This window comes from Orcinus orca, chromosome 16 (assembly GCF_937001465.1).
Source record: "Orcinus orca chromosome 16, mOrcOrc1.1, whole genome shotgun sequence".
Lineage (NCBI taxonomy): Eukaryota > Metazoa > Chordata > Mammalia > Artiodactyla > Delphinidae > Orcinus > Orcinus orca.
The window spans coordinates 77,633,002-77,653,306 of record NC_064574.1 but is presented as its reverse complement, the minus strand read 5'-3'; the positions used below and the strand labels follow the sequence as shown (position 1 = coordinate 77,653,306).

Genomic DNA, 20,305 nt, shown 5'->3' with positions numbered 1-20,305 from the left:
ACCATGGGCAAAGCCTGCTGTGGCCGGGTGCTTAACCTGGGCTATCCCTTCCCCATAATCCTGTTTGCCCACAAAGACAACGAGTCTCCCAGAGGTTCAGTAGCCCAGACTGTGGTCACCTAGCCGGTAAGGGACTCCAGGCTCCTGCCCATATTAAGCTAGTGTGGTGGTTTACGAACATGGACTCTGCAGCCAGAGGTCCTGGGTTCAAATCCCTACTCCTCAGGTACGTCAAACGGTGCAGCCGCTGTGGGAAACAGCTTGGCAGATCCTCAAAGTTAAACACAGAGTTACCACGTGACCCAGCAATTCCATCCCTAGGGATCTACCCAAGAGAGATGAAAACACACATTCACACCAACACTTGTACACAGATGTTCACAGCAGTGATCTTTATAACAAAAATGTGGAAACAATCCAAACATACATCAATGGATGAATAAACAAAATGTGGTCTATCCAATACAATGGAATACTATTCTATCATAAAAAGGAATGACGTATTGACACACAGGCTACAACACAGATGAACCTTGAAAACATGATGCTCCGTGAAAGAGGCCAGTCACACAGAACCACATACTGTATGATCCCATTGATAAGAAACGCCCAGAACAGGCAAATCCCTAGAGACACAAAGTGGATTAGTGCTGCCAGGGGCTAGGGAATGTCTGCTTATGGTTTCTTTTGGGGTGACGATGGACGAGTTTTGGAATTAGACAGTGGTGACGGCTGCACAACTCTGAATACACAAGAGGCTACTGAGTTGTACACTTGAAGAGGGTGAAGTGTATGGTATGTGAATTATACCTCAATAAAGCTGTTATTAAAAAAAAAAACCCTACTCTTCACTTGTTGGTTTTGTGATCTTGAGCAAAGTCCGTGTCTCAGTTCCCCCATCTGCAAAATGGGGCCAGTAATTGTACCTACGTGCTAAGGGTTACTGTGAGGATCAAGTGAGTTAATGCATGATGTGCTCCAAGCCGCTGTCTCACTGGGTGCCAGCTCTTTCCCTCGGTCTGACTCTGCTGCCCACGCTGCCGTGGCTCACTGCCATCCACTCACCCACCACACTGCCCTCTGGTTCTGCACACTCGCCAGGCTCCTACCTTTTTCTCTTGTCCCCCAAATTTCCGTAAAACATACATGCTATCAAACTTATCATCTTGATCATTTTAAAGTTTACTGTTCAGTAGTAAGTGCATTCGTATTGTTTTGTAACTGATCTCCAGAACTCTTCATCTTGCAAAACTGAAACTCTATACTCACTGAATAACAAGTCCCCACTCACCCCCCCTCGCCAGCCCCTGGCAACCACCACTTGACTTTCTGTCTCTATGAATTGACTTCTCTAGGCACCTCATGTAAGGGGAATCAAACACTATTTGTCTTTCTGTGGCTGGCTTATTTCATTTAGCATAATGTCCTCGAGGCTCATCCATGTTGTAGCAGGTGTCACAATTTCCTTCCTTTTTAAGACTGGATGATACTTCATTATATGTACGGACCACATTTTGCTTATCCGTGCATTTGTCTACGGGCACTCGGGTTGCTCCCATCTTTTGGCTATTGTGAATGATGCTGCCATGAACATGGGTGGGCAGATGAGACCCCAAGCTTGTAAGCCTAGATCTCAGAGGTCCGAGTGTGTCCAATATATTACAATTAAGGCAAGGAAGAGTGTAAGGCACCCAGAGGTGAGCTTCCCCTTAGAAGGTGTAATTTAACACACTCACCACAAACTGAGTGGCTAAAGGTTTGGGGGAACTGGCAGCTGGGGGTGATGCTGGTAGGCCTGTCTGCTTGCAGCCCAGAACCTGACTGCTCCAGCACCGGTGGGGCTAGGCTGGTTTATTCAGGGCTGGTTCCTCAGACCGGAGGTCTGTTATAAGAAAAACATTTGCCAGGAAGCGCAAGCTCAGTCCTTTGCAACAGAAGACGAGTCAGTGCAGTGAAGCACTGGTCCTGAGGAGGCCTGGACATGCACCCGGCGTGAGGACAGAGGGGGACTAGCTCTCCCACCCTATACCCTGAGGCACAGGTGATCCCAGAAAGCCACTTACCCAGCCCCAGGGTGGCTTCAAGAGCTATCTGGCTGGATGAAAGCTGGCTAGGGCGATCACACATTCTGGTTTGCCCTGTTGTCCAGGGTAATTATTTTTAGTGCTCCCTGTTATTCTCAGAAGTGTCCCCATTTGGATGATAAATTACATAGTCACCGTATCAGTTATCCATTGCATAACAAGTTACCTGAAAACCTAGTCGCTTGAAACAACAAACTTGTGTATCCCTCACAGCTCCTATGGGCTAGGAATGTGGGCATGGCACACCTGGGCACTTCTGGCTGAGGGTTTCTTATGAGGTTGCAGCCCAGGTGCTAGCTGGGGCTGCGGGCATTGGAAGGCTTGCCTGGGGCAGGAGGATCTGTTGTCAAGGTGACTCACTCACAGGCTGGCTGTTGGTGGGAGGCCTCAGTTCCACTCCACTGTGGGCCTCTCCACAGGGATGCTTGAGTGTCCTTACAACATGGCAGCCGGCTTCCCACAGAGCAAGAGAGAGACAGAGCAAAGCAGTGCCAGGCAGAAGCTATCTTTTTAAGCCCTAGCCCCAGAAGCCTCACAGTATTGCTTCTATTCCCTTCTGCTCATTAGAAGAAAGTCACTAATCCAGACCCCACACTTAAAGGCAAGGGAGGTCCAGCTTTTGAAGGGAACAGTGTCAAAGAATTTGGGGTATTTAAAAACTACCACGGTTACTCTAAAGCTAGGGCATGTGTGGTGGAGAGATGGGGCAAAGCCAGAGAGGACAAAAGTCAGACCAAAGAATATTCACAACGCCAGATAAGGATCGGGGGGCAGTCTGAGAACGGTTTTGAGCAAGGCAGAGATACAGTCAGAGATTCAGAGTGAACCATGACATCTACCCCAGCACCACCTCTGGAGAGGCCACAGGGCCTCCACTCAGCCCCCGCAGTACCAGCTGTCCCCTCCTTCTGGGTCTTTGGGTCTCTCATCCTCTACCTTCGGCAGAGAACACACCTTTTCTTCCCACTGGACCAAAGCTCCTTTTGTGTCTTCCACTGGGCCCTGCACGTAGCAGGTGCACGTTGCAGGGTTTCTGCGTGAACAAAACATACCAATTTGCACCAACCCCAAGCTGTGGTCACACGGGCCACAAGTCCCAGCCTGCACTCTGCATACACCTTTCTCTTTCCAGCCTCCAGGCCTTTGCTCCTGTGGTTCCTCCTGCCCAGAGGGCTCTGGCTGTGCTAACCATTTGCACTGTCCTGGAGGCAGATGGGACTGGTGGCAAAGCTGTTTGGATAATTCAGGGGGGAGATGAGAAGGACTGGCGCCGGCAGAAGCAGGGGGCTCGGGTGAGGAGGGGCGGACCTCGCTAAGCAGTTGGGTGTGGGGCAGGCCAAGGACAACTCTGTGCTTTCCACACCTGGTGCTTGGGAGCTGGGGCTGAGCCAGCCCTTTTCTCTGGGGCAGCAACAGGTCATGGATACCCCAGGCGGGCGTGGGAATTGGCTCTGGGGCTCACCCTGTGCCCTCCCCACCTCCTCCATCCTGCTCCCTGCCTGGCCTGTCTTCTTTCATCCCCAGCACCTCTACCGCCTGACATCTCCCTATTCCACCCAGACTCAGCTCCCAGTGCCACCTCTTCTAGGAAGCCTTACTTGCTTGCAGCTGTGGGATGCTACAGCATTTTGGCTGCCCCTTTCAGAGCCCTAAATGCCTGGCGTCCTTGGTGAGGTACCTGGAGGGCAGTGACAGAATCTCCACGTCCAGAGTGTGACTGTATGCGCATGAGAAGCCTTAGAAAAATCCCCTAACCCTGGGCTTTTCAAACTCTGCCTCCGCAGACTGTCACTGACCAGCTTAAAGGGCATTTTCTCTCTCAGCTAATACTTACTGGAGTTTACAGTGGACCAGGCTCCATTTGAAGTGCTGGTCATGGTTTGTCTAAGTCCTCACAACAACCTAAGCAGTGGACATGATCACTATCCCTGTTTTAGAAACTGAGCACACAGACAGGTCAAGCATCTTGCCCAAGGTCACACCGCCAGGATGTAGGGGTGCTGGGATTCCATCCCAGGTGCCGGGTCCCAGGCCTTAACTCCCCTGCCAGCCTGTCTTTCTCTAATGCAATCAAACAGTGGCTTCAGCCCCATGCACTCAAGAAAACAGTGGACTCTGAATGGACTTTTTGCAACTTTGAGCTTTTCTCCTGTAAATGCCTCTACCCGAGACTTGCAGACTGCGGGTCTGGCCCGAGTGGGCAGTGTGGGTTGCTGTGAGCACGTGCTTACTGCATATCACTTCGGTGCTTTTTCTTGCCAATCAAATGAGATGGACTTTCTGGACACAAGCATTTCACAGGCAAAAAAAAGACGGTGCTGCAGCTTCCTGTCACCTGAACTTGCATTTCAGGATAATGATCTTGCCCCTGCCCCCGCTTCATTGCCATGGACTCTCAGTGACCCCTCTGCTTAGTGGCCCCTGGGGAGTGGGTGTCCAAACCGGTGTGATTTTAGACCTGGCTGAGTGGTCTCAGGACAGGTTCTGCGACCACACTTCCTGGGTTCAAATCCCAGCTCTGCCACTTCTGTGTGTCCTTGGGCACTCAAAGTCCTCAGTTTCCTCATCTGAAAAATGGGGACAATCCAGCTCCAACTTTAGAGGGCTGCTGTGAGGATTAAATGAACTAACAGATATATGGTGCTTGGAACAGTGCCTGGAATGTAGTAAATGCTTTATAAGTGTCAGCTATTATTGTTGTCATTGTTGTTTTTACCGTACACTTATTAATTATTCCCAGTTTTCCCTTCCGGGGTTGCGACAGCAAACTGGGGTCCCCAGGGAGCCCCACCTCCCAGAGGCCACGAGCTTCCAGGCAGCCGGCCCCAGCTGCAGTGGTGGATCCTGAAGAGTTCGTGACAGTCTCATTTCCTGTAACTGTGACTGGTGGAGGAATGCTCATGGGCCTAGTTCTGACCAATGAGATGAGAGTCTGTGTGTAAGGGGGTGTGTTCCCAGACAGGTTTTCTCATAGACCCTGGGAGGCAACAGCCCTTTCGCTTCCCTGAGTCCTGCCACCCTGTCCTGTGACTGCCCATAATGCCTGGAGCTGCCCCAGCCATTCCACAGAGCCAAAGAGAAAGACCGGGCCCTTGATGACATCATCAAGCCTTTAAGTTACCAACCCTCAAACAGCCCGATTCATGACCTCATCGTGCAAAGTTCATACTTCTTATTGTTTGGGCCAGCTTATTTGCAGCCCAAAGGAGCCTGCTGATAGTCCACGGTTGGTCACATTACATCTTTTTGAGATTAAGCCCATCATACCAGAGGAAGGGTCTGAGCTCAGCTGTGCTCTCAGGGAAGACTTCCTGGAGGAGGTGAGGCTAAAATGGAATCTAAAAGAAGGAGCAGGTGGACAAGGGGGGGTAGGGCAAAGAGCAACATTCCAGGCAGACAGACAAAGGCCTGAGGCTAGAGACACTATAGCGTGTGTGTATGCACGCAAATAATCTCTGTGGCTGGGAGCCATGTGAGATGAGACTGGAATGGTGGGGTGGGCTGCGGCGGGGCCCTCGGCCAGGCTACAGAACCTCAGGCTATCATAGGGCGAAGCTCTGCGGTAGCCTTGATTTTGCTCAGCCAGGGTCTCTGCCTCCAGCTTTGTGTCTAGAATAAGTGTACTCAGCCTGCCTTCTGCCCCCTATTCCAGCTACACTCAGATGCTACCCTGAGAGTTGGGGCAGGGGCACTGGGCCTTGTTTCTCCAGGTGTGATTCAGCCTGCCGAGCCTCTTCCAGCCCCCAAGGCACTCAGAAAAGACTCTGGCTGGAATCTGGGTCACTCTGCACGAGTCAGACATCCATCAGATAGGCAGTTACTAAGTGCCTACAAAGCAGTGTGCTAAGCACAGCAGAGAAAGGACCTGGTTCAAATCCCAATCCTGTTTCTTCCCAGCTGTGTGACCTTGAGCAGGCCACTTTACTTCTCCAAACCCAGTGTCTTCATCTCTTTGGAACAGATGGTGAAATCAGTGGTAGCTCTATTATCTCTGGTACTGGAAGTGGGGTGGGGGGAGAAGGAAAAGATAAAAAGATGCACAAAAAACTTCCTGAAAGTAAGGTTTGTAATCTAGGTGGTGGGAGAATAAGACAAGCAAACGATATACTGTTATGGAAAAAAGTTGAGAAGTGATGAAAGGTTAAGGGGAGGAAGTAGTAAGTCTAGATGGGAAGTGATGAGGGACATGCATTCCTGGCAGAAGATAAGGGCCACAGAGGCAGGGCAGAAAGATCTACAGGTTCCATCCTGTGCTCCTAAAGCTTTAGAACAGTACGCTGCAAATACAAGGGGTGGACATAACTGTTGAATATGGGTGTCAATGAACCTGTAATAGCAAATCTCTGAGCCTGAGCCAGAAAGATGCTGATTCAAATCTGGGCTCTACCACTTACAGCATGACCTTGAATGAGTCACTTAACATTTGAGCCTCAGATTCCTTCATTGCAGATTCCTTCATTCCATCTAATTCACAGAGTTGTACCGTGGCATATGCAGGATACTGAACTAAATCCTATTTTAAAGCCCTAAGATACAGTGCCACCTCCTGCAGGAAGCCTCCCAGGCTCCCTCAGGCGGTCCCCCAGATCCTGCTCCTACCCCCTAGGTACTCCCTTTCCTGCTGTATTGTGATCGCCTCTTCTTCCTTTCCCACCAGGTTCTGGGCTTCAAAGAGGAAGAGGCAGGGTATCTCAGCATCTCTTGAACCTAGCTGCACCCGCACACGGAGTGGGCATCTACTGATGCCACATCCCTCCCCAAGCCTCCACCCAGGTAGACATGAGAGGGAGGAAGTGACTAAGTCTGCTGGGGGTGGAGGCAAGAGGGGTTCAGGAAAGTTTTGGGTGATAGCACTAGATCTTGAGTGTTGAATAGGAATTTACTGCTGGGGGGTGGGAGGAGGAGGTTCCAGGGAGGGAGGGAGGCGGGGGGGGAGAGGGAGAGAGGGAGAGAGGGAGAGAGGGAGAGAGGGAGAGAGGGAGAGAGGGAGAGAGGGAGAGAGGGAGAGAGGGAGAGAGGGAGAGAGGGAGAGGGAGAGGGAGAGGGAGAGGGAGAGGGAGAGGGAGAGGGAGAGGGAGAGGGAGAGGGAGGGAGAGAGAGAGAGAGAGAGAGAGAGAACTAAAGCAGGGAGGTGTGAAGGGAAGTAAATTGTGGGTCACACGGTATTTGCCAGAGAGTGACTAAAGATGAGAATTCTGGCTTCAGATCCCAAAGGGTCTCAAATGCCATGCTGAGGATTCACCCCTACAGGGAGTGACTGAAAACTTGTAAACAAGGCACAGTGACAAAAATGACAGGGCTATGGGCCACCACTTGGGGGCAGGAACTGATGGAAGGATCAAAAAAAGGACCAAAAGTTCTACCTGGATGACTGATCATTGAAAATTGCTTAAATAATATATCCACAGCCCGCTACCCTTTATACTTGCAGAAAAGCCAATTTCCACAATCATTCCATGCTACACACACACAACAGCTGTGTGAAACCTAGGGGGCCAAGTGGTGCTGTCTTCATTACAGATGGACAAAGGCAGAGCCAGAGAAGGAAAGGACCTTGCCACGGTCACACAGGCAATGAGGGGGCTAGTCACAACCTGAAGCCAGTGTCCTGGCCCAGAGTGCTGGGGAGGCAGGCCTTTGGCCACTTGACAAATGTGCTCAGCACCTTCTAGGGCTAGACCCTGCAGACATGGAGATGACCTTTGACCTCTGAGCCATCTTGAGACTGGACTGGTCACCTGGGCCTCAGACCAGCTGCCTCTTGCAAGAGTGGGAGAAGCAGGACCCACTGAGGGGTGCAGTTTCTGTGGTCAGACAGGTCAGCAGGAGCTCACCCCCAGGACAGGCCTATCTATGAGTCCTCCAAACTGGACCCTGGGCTGGGGGCTGGAAGAGGGCCAATCCCTCTGTAAAGGGAAAGGGGCAGAGGGAGTGGCCCTTTGCTGCCTTTCTAAGAAGCCCCCAAATGCCCCCTCCTCCCAGCACCCAGGCCCCGCACAGCAGCAGCCTGAGTCATCATCCCGGTGGTTTGAATGGTAGCCGAGAAATCAGCCAGGGGGCTGCCTGGGGCTGACGGCCAAGGTTTGGAAAAACAAGGCCATTTTCTCTTAACTCCAGCCTTGGAATCTCAAGACAGGCTAGGGGGTGGGGAGCAGAGGGCAGGTAAATGCAGAATGGGTGGGTGTCAACAACCAGATGGGGCTGGGGTGGGGGGCGATGAGGAGGGGGAGGTTCAGAATCTGAGCTGTTGGCTTTTGTTTTCAAATGACCTGTTTAATAATTACCTTTGCAATCAAAGGAGCCAGGGCCCAGAGAAGGTGAGGATTCCAACCCTCCATACCCCAGCAAGCAGCCAGAGAAGAAAGTAAACAAGATGCCACTGGCTCTCATTCCATCTCGCAAACAATGGCGGGACTGAGCTGCCCGCTCACACACACACATCGAAGTGAGATTTCCAGGGAAGAACTTTAACAGGCAGATAAGAGGCTCGGACTGAATTATTTCCCCACATCCCAGGAGCTCCCCTGAACTCAGCACCCAAGAGGTGTTAGCCTAGGGTTCCGGCATTTTAACATTAACCTTGACCTGTAATTTATTCATTCATTTTGCAGAGAAGGAGAACTACCTCCGCCTCAACGCCCGGAAAACCCAGCCAGCAACAACTTCATCCCTTTCAACAGTCACAATGGTGGACAAACAAGGGATTTAAGTTACAGCGGCTAGCTTGCACTCACACTCCACTGGGCTAGGGCTCCTTAAAAAAACACCACTCTAATCCAAGCACCCACTGGGGCTCACAAAAGTCAGAACCTGACCGGCAGTGGGAAAAATCCAACTTGGTTTTTTTTTTTTTCAACCTCCCAAGGCCTTCAACTATTTTTCCTCCTGCAGCATCCAAGCCCAGCCTCAAGGCAGAGCCATAAACACGCCTGCTCCTCCCCCTTCCACGGTTCGGCAACCGCCCCCCCGCCCCCCCCAACCTTTCCGGACCCAGAGGAGAAAGAACCACAGCGACCCTCACCCGCAGCCCCCTCCTCTGCCCTCCCCCAGCCGCCCGCGCCGGCCGCAATCCTCGTAGGCACCTTGAGATAAACACCCACTAATGATTTTATGATTTTCTGCTCTGGGTAGCCGCGCTCAGCAGAATCCCTTCCCCCGCCCAGGCGACGGGGGCCGGCCCAACGGAGGGATTGGGGGATGGGGGGGCGTTAGTTTGTTTTTTACACTGCCGCGTCTCCACACCTGTTTTTCATTCATTCATTCGTTCGTTCATTCATTCATTAGCGGATTCGTCACAGCTGCCTCCCCGGCCCTCTGGATCTCGGGGAGAGGATGGGAGGGGGCTAGGGTGGGGGAGACAGCGGCAGGGGTGCATCTTGTAGGGAGGGTCAGGGGGGAAGGACCCCGTTGGAGGGCATTTTGGGTGGCTTTGTCAAACACAAGACGAGCGATGCGGCGGGGGCGGGGCGGGGGCGCTCCCCGGGGCTCGAAGTTGTTTTCCGAGCCGCGGCGGCGAGGACAGCCGCCCGGGTGCGCCTCTTTGTCTCTCCCCGGCCGGCGCCGCGTCCCCGCGCGCTCACCTGGTCTTGGAGGACAAGAAGGCAAGTTTGATCAGGCCGTAGGTGAAGAGCGGGATACTCTCCTTGGCGACGCTGGCAACTTGCAGCCGGTGCTCCAGTATGTGGAGTTCCATCGTCCGCCCGCGCTCCGCGGCAGCTCATCCGCGGGGGGCGAGCCGCGGCCCCCGCCCCCTGCACGCCCAGCCGGCACCAAGCGCCGCGGGCAGCCGGCCCGGTGACCGGGAGCTCGGCGCCGGGCGGGCCGGGGCGGACAAAGGGGAGGCCCGCCAAGCCGCGAGGGGCCGCGGGCGGCGGGCGAGGGCGGCAGCGCTGGCGGAGCAGCAGCGCGCGGCGCCCGGCGCGGAGAGCAGCTGGTGTTCGCTGTAACAAACAACTTGCCACTCAAACGTCGACCCGCTGGGCATGCGCGGCCGCCGCGGGGCGTGCCGGGACTTGTAGTCGCGCGGCCCGGGCGCCGGCGGCCGCTGATGTCAGGGGCTGGGCGGCCGCCCTAGGGGCCCGCCCGATGCGCTGAGGGAAAATGCTGGAGCGCGGGCCCCCACGGGCCCACGGGGAGGCGAAGGGCAGAAGCGGGGGCCTTTCGAGCCAGGCTGAGCCTGAGTGCAAGCTCTGTCCCTCAAGCTCAGGACTAGGCGCTTCTGGGCGCAAAGCGAGTCGCCCACAGAACTCGCGCGCTGGAGGAGACCTGAGTCTGGGAGGGGAGAGATTTGGAGAAACCGGTAATTACAGTGCAGAGAAGCAAAACAGAGAGGGGTGCGGGGGACAGAGACGGGGCCTTGGGGGGTTTTCTGGAGGCGGGGACATCCAGGCTGGGTTCTGAGGGATGAACGGGACCTCGCTGAGGAGGGGGAGGGGGCGCGCGGGCTTGGAGGCCAGCAGTCTTCCAGGCAGAAGGAACAGCGTGTCCAAAGGCACAGAAGCGTGAAAGCCCCCACGGTGCTGTGTTTGGCTTTGTTGGAGCGGAAAATGTGAGGGAGGAGAGGCAAGAGATAAGGCAGGCGCAGTCACCAGGAGTCCGGTCGAGAGGGTCATGTGTGCAGAGCTAATGAGGTGGCCGTTTATCCGGCGGGAGAGAGGGTGCTGGAGACTGCGAATTAGGGAAAAGTCCGAAATACACCCGAAGGGCTTCCCACCCCAGGGCCGGTGTGCCCGTGACTACGTCCCGCAACGGCTCCCCCTTAATGGCTGACTGGAATTTTGAAATTTTCTAGGTTAAAGTTACTGGTGCTCTGCTCCTTGGCAGAGTAATTTGGGGACGTGATGGGTCAGGTTTACCTGCTGGGCCTGTCTGGGAACTCTCTTGGAGGAAGATTCTGGTCATGCCCTCTCACATTCCTCTCTCAGCCCACCTCTGTGAAGTAGGGACACATCAGGCTACCTCATTTCCACAAAGGGGCTTGAAGCCCGCAATCTGGTGGCTCTTAAAGTGTGTTGACCCCCTTCCCGGTTTACTTTCACTAAAGAATTTATCACCATCTAATAAAGAATATTCTTCTTTGTTTTGCTTGTCTGTCTCCCTCTTCTAGCATCTCAGCTCCACGAAGGCAGTGGTTTTTGTCTGTTCTCTGCTGTATTCCCAGTGCCTGAAATGTGGTTGGCAGGTGAGAGACATGCATTCAGTATTCATGGAATGCATAAATGCATACATCTATTCCTTTAGCATCTAGAGGCCTAGAAGGCCCAAAAAGAAATGCATTCAGGGGCCAGGCAAGTGTGAAGATGTGTGAAGCAGCTGGGTATCAGACAGGTGGAAATGGTACAGGAGAAGGGAGGCCAACCCGAAGGCATAAAATGTATTAAAACAAAACCCCCAAAACAAAAAACCAACAGGTGAAACCAAATGAACAAGGCTAAAGGCAGGATTTGGTCAGTTTTCTGACTTCTGCCTTAGATGGCCTAAGTCAGTTGTTTTTAATCTGCAAGCCATGTGGGTGGTGAAATCAATTTAGCTGGGCATGACTAGGATTAAAAAATAAATTATATTGAATAGAAAATGACACAGAGCTTTGCACGTGGTATGGGTAGGTTACTATTATCTTTTCTGTGTTCCAGGAAACTTTCGTTTTGGCCACACGTGAACGTGTGGGCACGCAGGCGTGTGTGTGCGTCTCTGTGTGTGCATGCACTGGATCTTTATGCAAAGGTATTTCTTTTTGTGCGTCTTGGTCAACAACATTTGAGAACACTGGGCTTTCTAGTTAATCAAGCTGGACTATTGTAACATTTGCAAATTTAGACCACGTTGGTTGGATTTATAGAATTGCTTTCAATGAGCTATATCTGGTGCTTAAGATTTCTGTGACACTGACACCTGAAATGAATGTTGGGATGTTGAGGAAACTGACCTCTAGGTCGCCAAATCCAGAGGATGGTTTCAGGCTGGGGCTAGGGTGAGACATTGACTCTGAAGGTCATGCAAGTACTGGCGTGGCGTGTTCTCATGGCATTCACTCCTCTCTTGATTCCTTCGCACTGTACTCTTCTGGTCCTATCCTGGTTCTTCTGGTTTTCCCTCTTTGGTTTCTCCTCCGCCCAACCCTAAAATGAGCAGAGGCCCACCTGGTGTTCCTTCCTATAGTGTATTTTTACAGCAATGGCTGCCAGTGAATCATGCCTCCCGGTAAGCCATCCCACACTGACTTTGGGTTTGGCCATGTGAATTTCTTTGGCCAGTGAAGTCTTACCTTGGTAGCACATGTACTTGGTAAGTCCTGTGCATTGAGACTCGCCCACTTGGATACTCCCTTGAGGCCACTATGCTGTAAAGAAGCCCAAGTGAAAGTTAACATGGAAAGAGAGGCCCAAGTGTTCCCGCTGTTCCAGTTGAGCCCTGTCCCCTGCCGACAGCTGGCATCAACCAGACATGTGAGTCTTGGACCTTCTAGCTCACTGTCCAGATGAATGCAGCCCCATGAATGAGCCAGGTGAAAGCAGAAGAGGAACTACCCAACCAACCTATAGAAGAATAATAAATACAGAAAAAAAACAAATACACAGGTTGTTCAAAGACCCTTGAACAACATGGGTTTAAACTCCTCGGGTCCACTTATACACCGTTTTTTTGACAGTGGATAATGCAGTGCTGCAAGATCCATGATTGGTTGCATCTGTGGTTGTGGAGCCGTGGATATGAAGGGCCATCTGTAAATTATAAGCAGATTTTCAACTGCAAGGAGGGTCATCATTCCTAATCCCCTCCTCGCTCAAGGGTCAACTGTAGTTGTTTTTAGCCGCTAAGATTTGGAATGGTTTGTTATGCAGAAATACCTAGCTGATACATTCCCTCAACCCTCATCTTCTCTCACTCTGTGGGTGGACTCAGTCTCTGGCTTCTAATATTTTGAGGGCCCGCAAATTGACAGTTCTAGCTCAGAACATGTTCCGGAGGCCCTGATTCACATATCTAACTTCCTAGTCGTTGGTTACATCCACCTAAATGTTCACAGGCTTGACCAGCCCAACCTGTTCACACCTTACCTCATCATCTAACCCGCCCCAGCCCTTTTCCTCTTCCTCCTGTAGTCTCTGTCTTGGTTGATGACATCATCGCCAATCCCTAAAGTTACCAGCCTGATATGGCATGTTGTGATTTCCAAGATGGTCGCAACAAGATTTTTTATTCTGCATGCTCTCCTGGCAACATGACATTGATCATCAACCCATTAGGAGGTGGCTCAATGTTCCTGCCTCTTGAATCTGAGCAGGCCTGTGACCACAGAGGAAACGACACCTGTGACTTCTGAAACTCAGTCATAGCTGCTGATCCTGTTTCCATCTGGTCCTCTTGGGGTACTCACTCTCTGAACGCCTCTGTCATGCTGTGAGGAAGCATGGGCCACATGGACAGATCACAAGTGGAAATTTGGTTTGGTTTGTTAGGGCTGCGTAACAAAGTAACACAGACTGGGGAATTAAAAAACAGAAACTTATTGTCTCACAATTCCGGGAGCTAGAAGTTCAAGATCCAGGTGTTGGCAGGGTTGGTTCCTTCTGAAACCCCTCTCCTTGGCTTGTAGATGGCCACCTTCTCCCTGTGTCCTCACGTGGTCTTCCCTGTGTGTGTGTATCAGTGTCCTAATCTCCTTCTCTTATGAGGACACCAGTAATAATGATTAGAGCCCACCCTAATGACCTCTTTTTAACTTAACTACCTCTTTAAAGACCCTATTGCCAAATACAATCATATTCTGAGGCAGTGGGGGTTAGGACTTCAACATATGAATTTTGAGGAGTGGTGGGCACAGTTTGGCCCATAGCAGTATTCCAGCCAGCAGCCCCAGCTGAGGTTTCAGTTGACAGCCAGCATCACCAGACCTGGGAAGAAGCCTTCACCTGACACAAATGAGAGACCCTGAGCAAAAGCCACCCAGCTGAGCCCAATCAGCCTCTCATGAGAGATAATAATAAAATAATTATTGTTGTTCTAAACCACTGCATTTAAATAGCAATAGATTATTGGAATATTCTAGAATCAACCTGGTTGGTGGTGGTGACGAGGGGCTGGGGGACAGGGGAGAGCTGACCTGGGAATTATCCTGGTCAGGATAATTGATACCTCTTGCTTCCCCGCTCTGCCATCTAATCAGTCACCAAGTCTTAATGATTTTGTTTACTGCACACCTCTGTAATCCAGCCTGTCTCTTCACCTTGACCATCATGTTCCCATGTCCTAGATTGTTACAGTGGCCTCCTAATGTCCATTCCATCCTCCTCGTGTTGCCAAGGTAGCTGTTCTATGCTGTGGCCCTACCACCTGTAACTCTTGCAGCGACCATGGCTCTCTTAAGAAAACCAAGTTCGGATCCTCCATAGATGGTCTTAATGTGAAGGGAAGGAGGCTTCCTGGCTCCTAGACCCACCCTCTCCAATATGGTAGTCATTGGACAAACATGGCTATTGAGCATTTGAAATGGAGCTAATGCCATGAGAAGCAGAAACTTTAATTTTACTTCATTTTAATTAATTTAAAATTGAAAACTGATACTCAATTCAGTTATTGGAAAACATTCGAGTATGTTTGGAAAGAACTGCCAGCTGTCCTGGTTTTCCTGGGACTGAGCTTTCAGGATGTGGAACTGGGAGTTTTAAAACCAGGACTTGGGTAAACAGGGATGAGTTGGTGACACTACTTTGAAACAACTTGGTTATGGAAATCTATGAAACCCAAATACAGATCAAGTGTTGTGGATGAGAATTAAGCATCTGAATGGAGATGTGCCGTAAATGTCAAATATATTCTGGCTTTCAAAGACTTGGTATGAAAAAAAAATGTAAAATATCTCATTAAAAATTTCATATATTGATTACATGTTAAAACGATAGTATTTTGGATATTGGGTTAAATAGAGTATATTATTAAAATTAATTCCGTCTGTTTCTTCTTTACTTTTTAAAATTTAAAGTCACGTATAGCTTGCATTATATTTTTATTAGGCAGCCGTGCTCTGGAGCAGTGGTTCTTAAACTGTGGCTGGTGTCAGAATCACAGGGGCACTTCGTAAAGATGCTGAGGCCCAGGCCCTGTCCTGCTTTGAGGAGCCTGGGTCTCTGTTCTTCATCAGGTCTCCAGGCCTCAATCACCCTGCTGTGGTGGCGTAGTGTGTGGAATGTAGATGCCAGCAACCCCTTTCCTCTTAAGTCTGGGGTCTCTGGACCTAAGAAAACAATGCCCAAGAACCGGCAGGACTTCTCTCTCTGCCTGGCTAAGGCCTAGCATGGGTTTTACCAGCGTGGGCTGCTCAGATGGCGTAGGAATGGAAAAAGAAGAGAGGGAGGAGACGGCCAGGAGAACTAAGGGGCATCTTTTTCTGGGACTCTGATTCTTTCTGGATCCTTCCCTAGTCCCTAGGTAAGCTGACCTCAAATATCTTTCCCTGGGTTTGACAAACAACACTGAGGGCCGTGGGGCATCACTGAAAGTTCTGAGCAGGGAGGAGCCCGATGAAATGGACGCCCTGTTGGCCTATTCTGAGGGAGCCTCAGCCACCTCCCTTTCTCACACTTTTCCACAGGACTGCAGGAAGAAGCGATTCCTCAGATTCTTTGCTAGAGATGGCCCCTCCCACATGCTCACCTGCACTCCCACAGGAAAGGATTACTGGTCCCCAAAGTGCAGTGGGCTGAATTACTATACTATAAACTGTCACAGCTTAATCCCCGTCAGCCATCATCCTGGTCTCGGGCAGAGGCCCTTCCTTGGTGCTCCCAGGCCTGCCCATCCTTGCCAGGAGCCCCCAGAGACCAGGTCCCAGCTCTCTGCTGCAAATCCACACTTAGACACCAGGCGTCACTCAGCCCCACCAAGGGAGAGAGTGTGTGGTATGGGAAACCAGTCAGCCAACCAACCAACCAACCAACAAACCAACCAACACTGCATCCTAGAGAACCAGGCCTAGTCTGAATTTGGCCTCTATCCCATTCAGTGCTGTGCAAATTACATCTTCCTCTGCTTTGGTTTCCTCATCTGCAAAATGGGCATAATGGTGCCTCTCTCATAGGGCATTCATGTGTAGGCTCCAGCGCTGCTCCTGGCACTCAGTAGATGCTCAGTAGATATTTGTTGAATGAATTAATGAATCAATGTGTGGATGGGCAGCTCTTTGGCAGTCTGTCCTCAAGGGCAGGCCCCCTCCGTGGTTTCTATTCTACCCCTTCCCGGCTTGCGGCTCCCCGCAGTGAAGGAAGAAAGTAAGGAAATGGGTGTGTCTAGGGCTTCTGCCTGCGTGTGCCTCATTGCATCTGATTCCCTGGAGAGGTAGGGATTCATATGCTCATTTTACACATGGGGAACTGAAGCTGGGGGAAGGTCAGGAGGAGAGGACCTGAGGACACAGCTTTTCTTGGGTCTCCCAAGGGCCTGCACCAGGGCTGAGAACACAGTGCTACTAAAGGAAGGCCCACGGGTTGAGTCAATGCATGAACATCAGGCACCGTGATGACACTGGGAGCCCCATCCCCTTTGTTGTGACATCCTTGGGCAGGGCTAGGGCAGGACAAGAGGCACCAGAGTCTGTCTTCTCTCTCTCTCTGTCTTGGATTATTTCCTTTCATACCTTCCTCCTGCCTCCTCCCCTTCTACTCCTTAGCCTGTGCCCTTTCAGCAGTATTTTCTCCTTTCTTTCCCTTTCTTCCTTCCTTTCTTCCTTTCTTTCTCTCTTTCTTCCTTCCTACCTTTCTCTTTCTTCCTTCCTCCCTTCCTTCCTTCCTTTCTTTCTCTTTCTTTCTTTCTTTTTGTTTCCTTCTTTCTTCCTTCCTTTCTTCCTTCCTTTCTTTCTTTCTTTCTTTCTTTCTTTCTTTCTTTCTTTCTTTCCTTCCTTCCTTCCTTCCTTCCTTTCTTCCTTTCCTTCTTCCTTTCTTCCTTCCTTCCTTTCTTTCTTCCTTTCTCCTTTCCTTTCCCATCCCTTTCCTTTTCTTCCTTCTTTCATTCTTCCTTACTCCCTGCTTCCCTCCTTCTCCCCCCACCCCCCTGACCTTTTGTTATAATCTGTGACTGAGGACCAGACTGCATAGCGTCTAAGAACCAAAAGGTTGACATGCTGGAATATAGAGGCTGAGGGGCCTCCACACCCCTACCATTCACACCCTAGCACCTCAGTTTCCTCATCTGTAAATTGGTTTGTTTTAAGGACTTGGGGTGGTATGTGTAGGTGCTGAGTACAGGCCTGACCGATGGGAAGAGCCTGATGGGTGTGAAGTGTTGCTGGTGTTATTTCACCTGTGCCTAAGGCAGGCCTCACTGCAGCTCTTTAATGTCGTGGGAACTGATTCTGGAGAGCATCAAGGTCTGAGATTCTGAAGGTATGATTTGGGGTAAATTGTGCATCAATTTCGTGATCACTTAAATGCAAGTGTCTGGATGGCTGCTTCCCAGGAAAGTGGTGAGCCGTTGGTCATTAAGTTGTTGGGAAAATGACAGCTGAGTCCTGTGGCACTAACACACAGCCTAGTTTGGATTGTAAGCTCAGGGAGGGCAGGGCTGGGATGATGTGTGGCCTTCCCTGGGGTGGTGTTCATTCAAGGCCTGTGGAGTGACTCAGGATGCACATGTGGTAACTGGCGAGTAGGGGTGGCCTGAGGGTCCCGAGTGACCCTAGATCCAAAGTAGCCCCAGAGTTCCTTCTTGGCAGGTCACAGGAGAGAGAGCTGTACTCAGGACATCTTTTTGCACATTGCAAAGGTGATTTGCTCTCTTGGGAAGGAATCTGGTCTCTTTAATATCCTTTGTGAAGATGCAGAAACATCTGCAGTGGAGACTGCTGGGATTGCTCATGAGAAATTAGCCACATCTCGGTGAAAAGAGCAATTTATCAGAGGACGTTCCTTCCAGTGACAGAGAACCTTTCAGAACTTGATTGCACTTAATGTACCAGCCTTTCCAAAGTATTTTATTCCACCCTCAAATGAGATAATGAAGCCCTTTAATTTACTGTTCAACTCCCAGACAGAGTGAGCTGGTCAGGCCCGAGGGGATAGAAGGCTGGACCCAGGCTCAGGAGGCCCAGTGCACCTGGTGTGTCGTCATGGCCTTCTCAGCCTGGAGCTGCCCATCTCCTGTTGGGAGGTGGCATGGAGCCCCAGGCAGCCCAGGGTAAATCCCAGTCTTGCAGTTTCCTTCCTGTGTGTCCCCAAGCCAGTCACTTACTCTCTTGAAGCCTCGGTTTCATCATCTGTAGAATGGGGATGGATGGTAACACTGGCGCGGCAGGGTTGTAGTAATGATTAGGGATGATATGGCTAAGAGGGCAGTGCCTGGCACTGGGTAGATGCTCAATAAATGACAATTGTCATTGGGTAGTGAAGTCGAGCCCTGAGACCTCAGAGGAAGTCATTCTTGCTGCTGGTCCTGGGGAACGTTCACATCCATGGCTCTGCCCTGGAATCACACCATCAGCACCAAATGAAACAGCCTTCAAGGCCTTCACCTCCTGCTTATCCGCCTATCCCATCCTGACCATTTCAGTGGATCTCGCCCACCCAGACAAATAGATGATGGATGGATAGCTGTAAAAACTCAGCCGTGGGCAGCGTCAGAGCCCATGCTGGACCTTGCCCAAGCCTTCTCCAGCCTCTCGTTTGGACCTGGGAGCTCCTTGACCTCACCCACCCTAGTTCTCACGTACATGATGGTGCAAGCCCTGGGTACGTCTAAGGGGCCTCGTCAGATTTGTGTTGATCACAATACTCTCCCCACAAAGCAGTCAAGTAATTGCTCTTACGATATCAGTATGTTATGATACTTTTCCAAGGATGCAAGTAAAGCATTCTGAGAAAGGGATGTATTTTCTAATTTGCCCAGAGGTCATTATAGATGAATGGTTTACCCTTCTTTCCCCCCCTGCCCCAGTGGCCTTCCCCAGCTCAACCTCACACTCCCCTTACAGTAGGATTCTGGCATTTGTCCTCTGTTTCCTGCTCTGGCCCGGGGGGACCAGCCAGGACGCGCACTGTTGGTCTCATCTCTGGCTGGCTTTCTGACCGGCTCTTGTCTCCAGCCCAGACTGATTCCTGTCAACACCCCCTCCTCCCCTCACTCTGTATACATAGCTCTTCACCTGCTCCTGCTGCCTCCCTCCTGATCAGCATCCAGACTCACCCTGTGTCGGTACCTGTGGTGGCTGATGATGGCCCTTAAAGATCCCTGGAACCTGCAAATGGTGCCTTATATGGAAAAGGGGTCTTTGCAGATGTGATTAAGTTAAGGCTTTTGAGATGGGGAGTTCACCCTGGATTATCCAGGTGGGTCCAATGTAATCACAGCATCTTTACAAGAGAGAGACAGAGGGATATTCGACACAGGCAGGAGAAGGTGACATGAACACAGAGGCAGAGATTGGAGTGATGTGCCTGCAAGCCAAGGAATGCTGACCACCATCAGAATCCAGCCACCAGCATTCTCCCCTGAGCTTCTGGAGGGAGCACAGCCTTGATGACACCTTGATTTCTGCCCAGTAATACAGATGTTGGATTTCTGCCTTCCAGACCTGTGCGAGAATAAATTTCTGTTGCTTTAAGACCAAATTGGTGGTCATTTGTGACAGCAGCCATGGGAAACTAGATCAGTGTTCATCCTCTCTGGGGAGATCCTTTGCCCGGTCCAGCTTAGCTCTAGGCCCTGACTCTGTTTTGGTCCCCATGGTCCTGGCCCTGAAGGGAGCTCCCTAGCTCTTCGGATGGGCCTGGACACTTGATGCCGCAGTGCCAGATCCCACTCCTGACAGGGGCTTTGGGGACCTTAGAATCAGCTGCATAGGTGTTATCTGCTGGCGATCAACCCCAGGACCCACTGGGTGGTAGGCCCTCCAAGAGAACCTTAAGCTTATCCCTCCTCCCCTGTGGAATAATCAAGGCTCATTATAGGTGGGGAGCAGATCAGACAGTTCAGAAGAGCATTGGCTGAGGTCCTACCTTGTGCGAACTATATGATGGGTGCTTGATATACATTGTCTCTTCTATTACCTTTCTCCAGTCTGGGGATAAAACTGGTAAAAAAAAAAAGTATTCCTCTGGCTTATTTCCTTCCTGCTCTAATGGGACCTGTTTGCCCTTCAAAGTTTCCAGGAGCCCTGCGGGGGTGGGGGTGGGGGTCTCACTAGTGCTCACTAACATTCTTCCATCACTTCTTATTGCCATTTTCCTCCTCCT

At 51.1% G+C, this 20,305-nt stretch overlaps 1 protein-coding gene and 1 long non-coding RNA gene across 3 annotated transcripts in view; one reads left to right on the top strand and one right to left on the bottom strand.

The window, feature by feature from the left end:
- CASTOR2 (cytosolic arginine sensor for mTORC1 subunit 2) overlaps nucleotides 1–10,025 on the bottom strand; it is a 59,083-nt gene extending 49,058 nt beyond the window's left edge. The window contains exon 1 of the mRNA XM_004268766.4: nucleotides 9,665–10,025. Coding sequence (XP_004268814.1) covers nucleotides 9,665–9,777 — 113 coding nt within the window. The 5' untranslated portion in view covers nucleotides 9,778–10,025. The remainder of the gene's footprint in view (nucleotides 1–9,664) is intronic.
- A 38-nt stretch (nucleotides 10,026–10,063) lies between these two features.
- LOC117200929 (uncharacterized) lies at nucleotides 10,064–20,101 on the top strand. Of its 2 annotated transcripts, XR_004482741.2 has the most exons (4): nucleotides 10,064–10,383; nucleotides 11,191–11,265; nucleotides 11,717–11,807; nucleotides 14,338–20,101. It is a non-coding gene; the product is annotated as an uncharacterized LOC117200929 (long non-coding RNA). The 2 variants fall into 2 exon arrangements; XR_007471992.1 differs by having other exon boundaries at nucleotides 10,071–10,383; nucleotides 11,717–20,101.
- The last annotated feature ends 204 nt before the right edge of the window (nucleotides 20,102–20,305 follow it).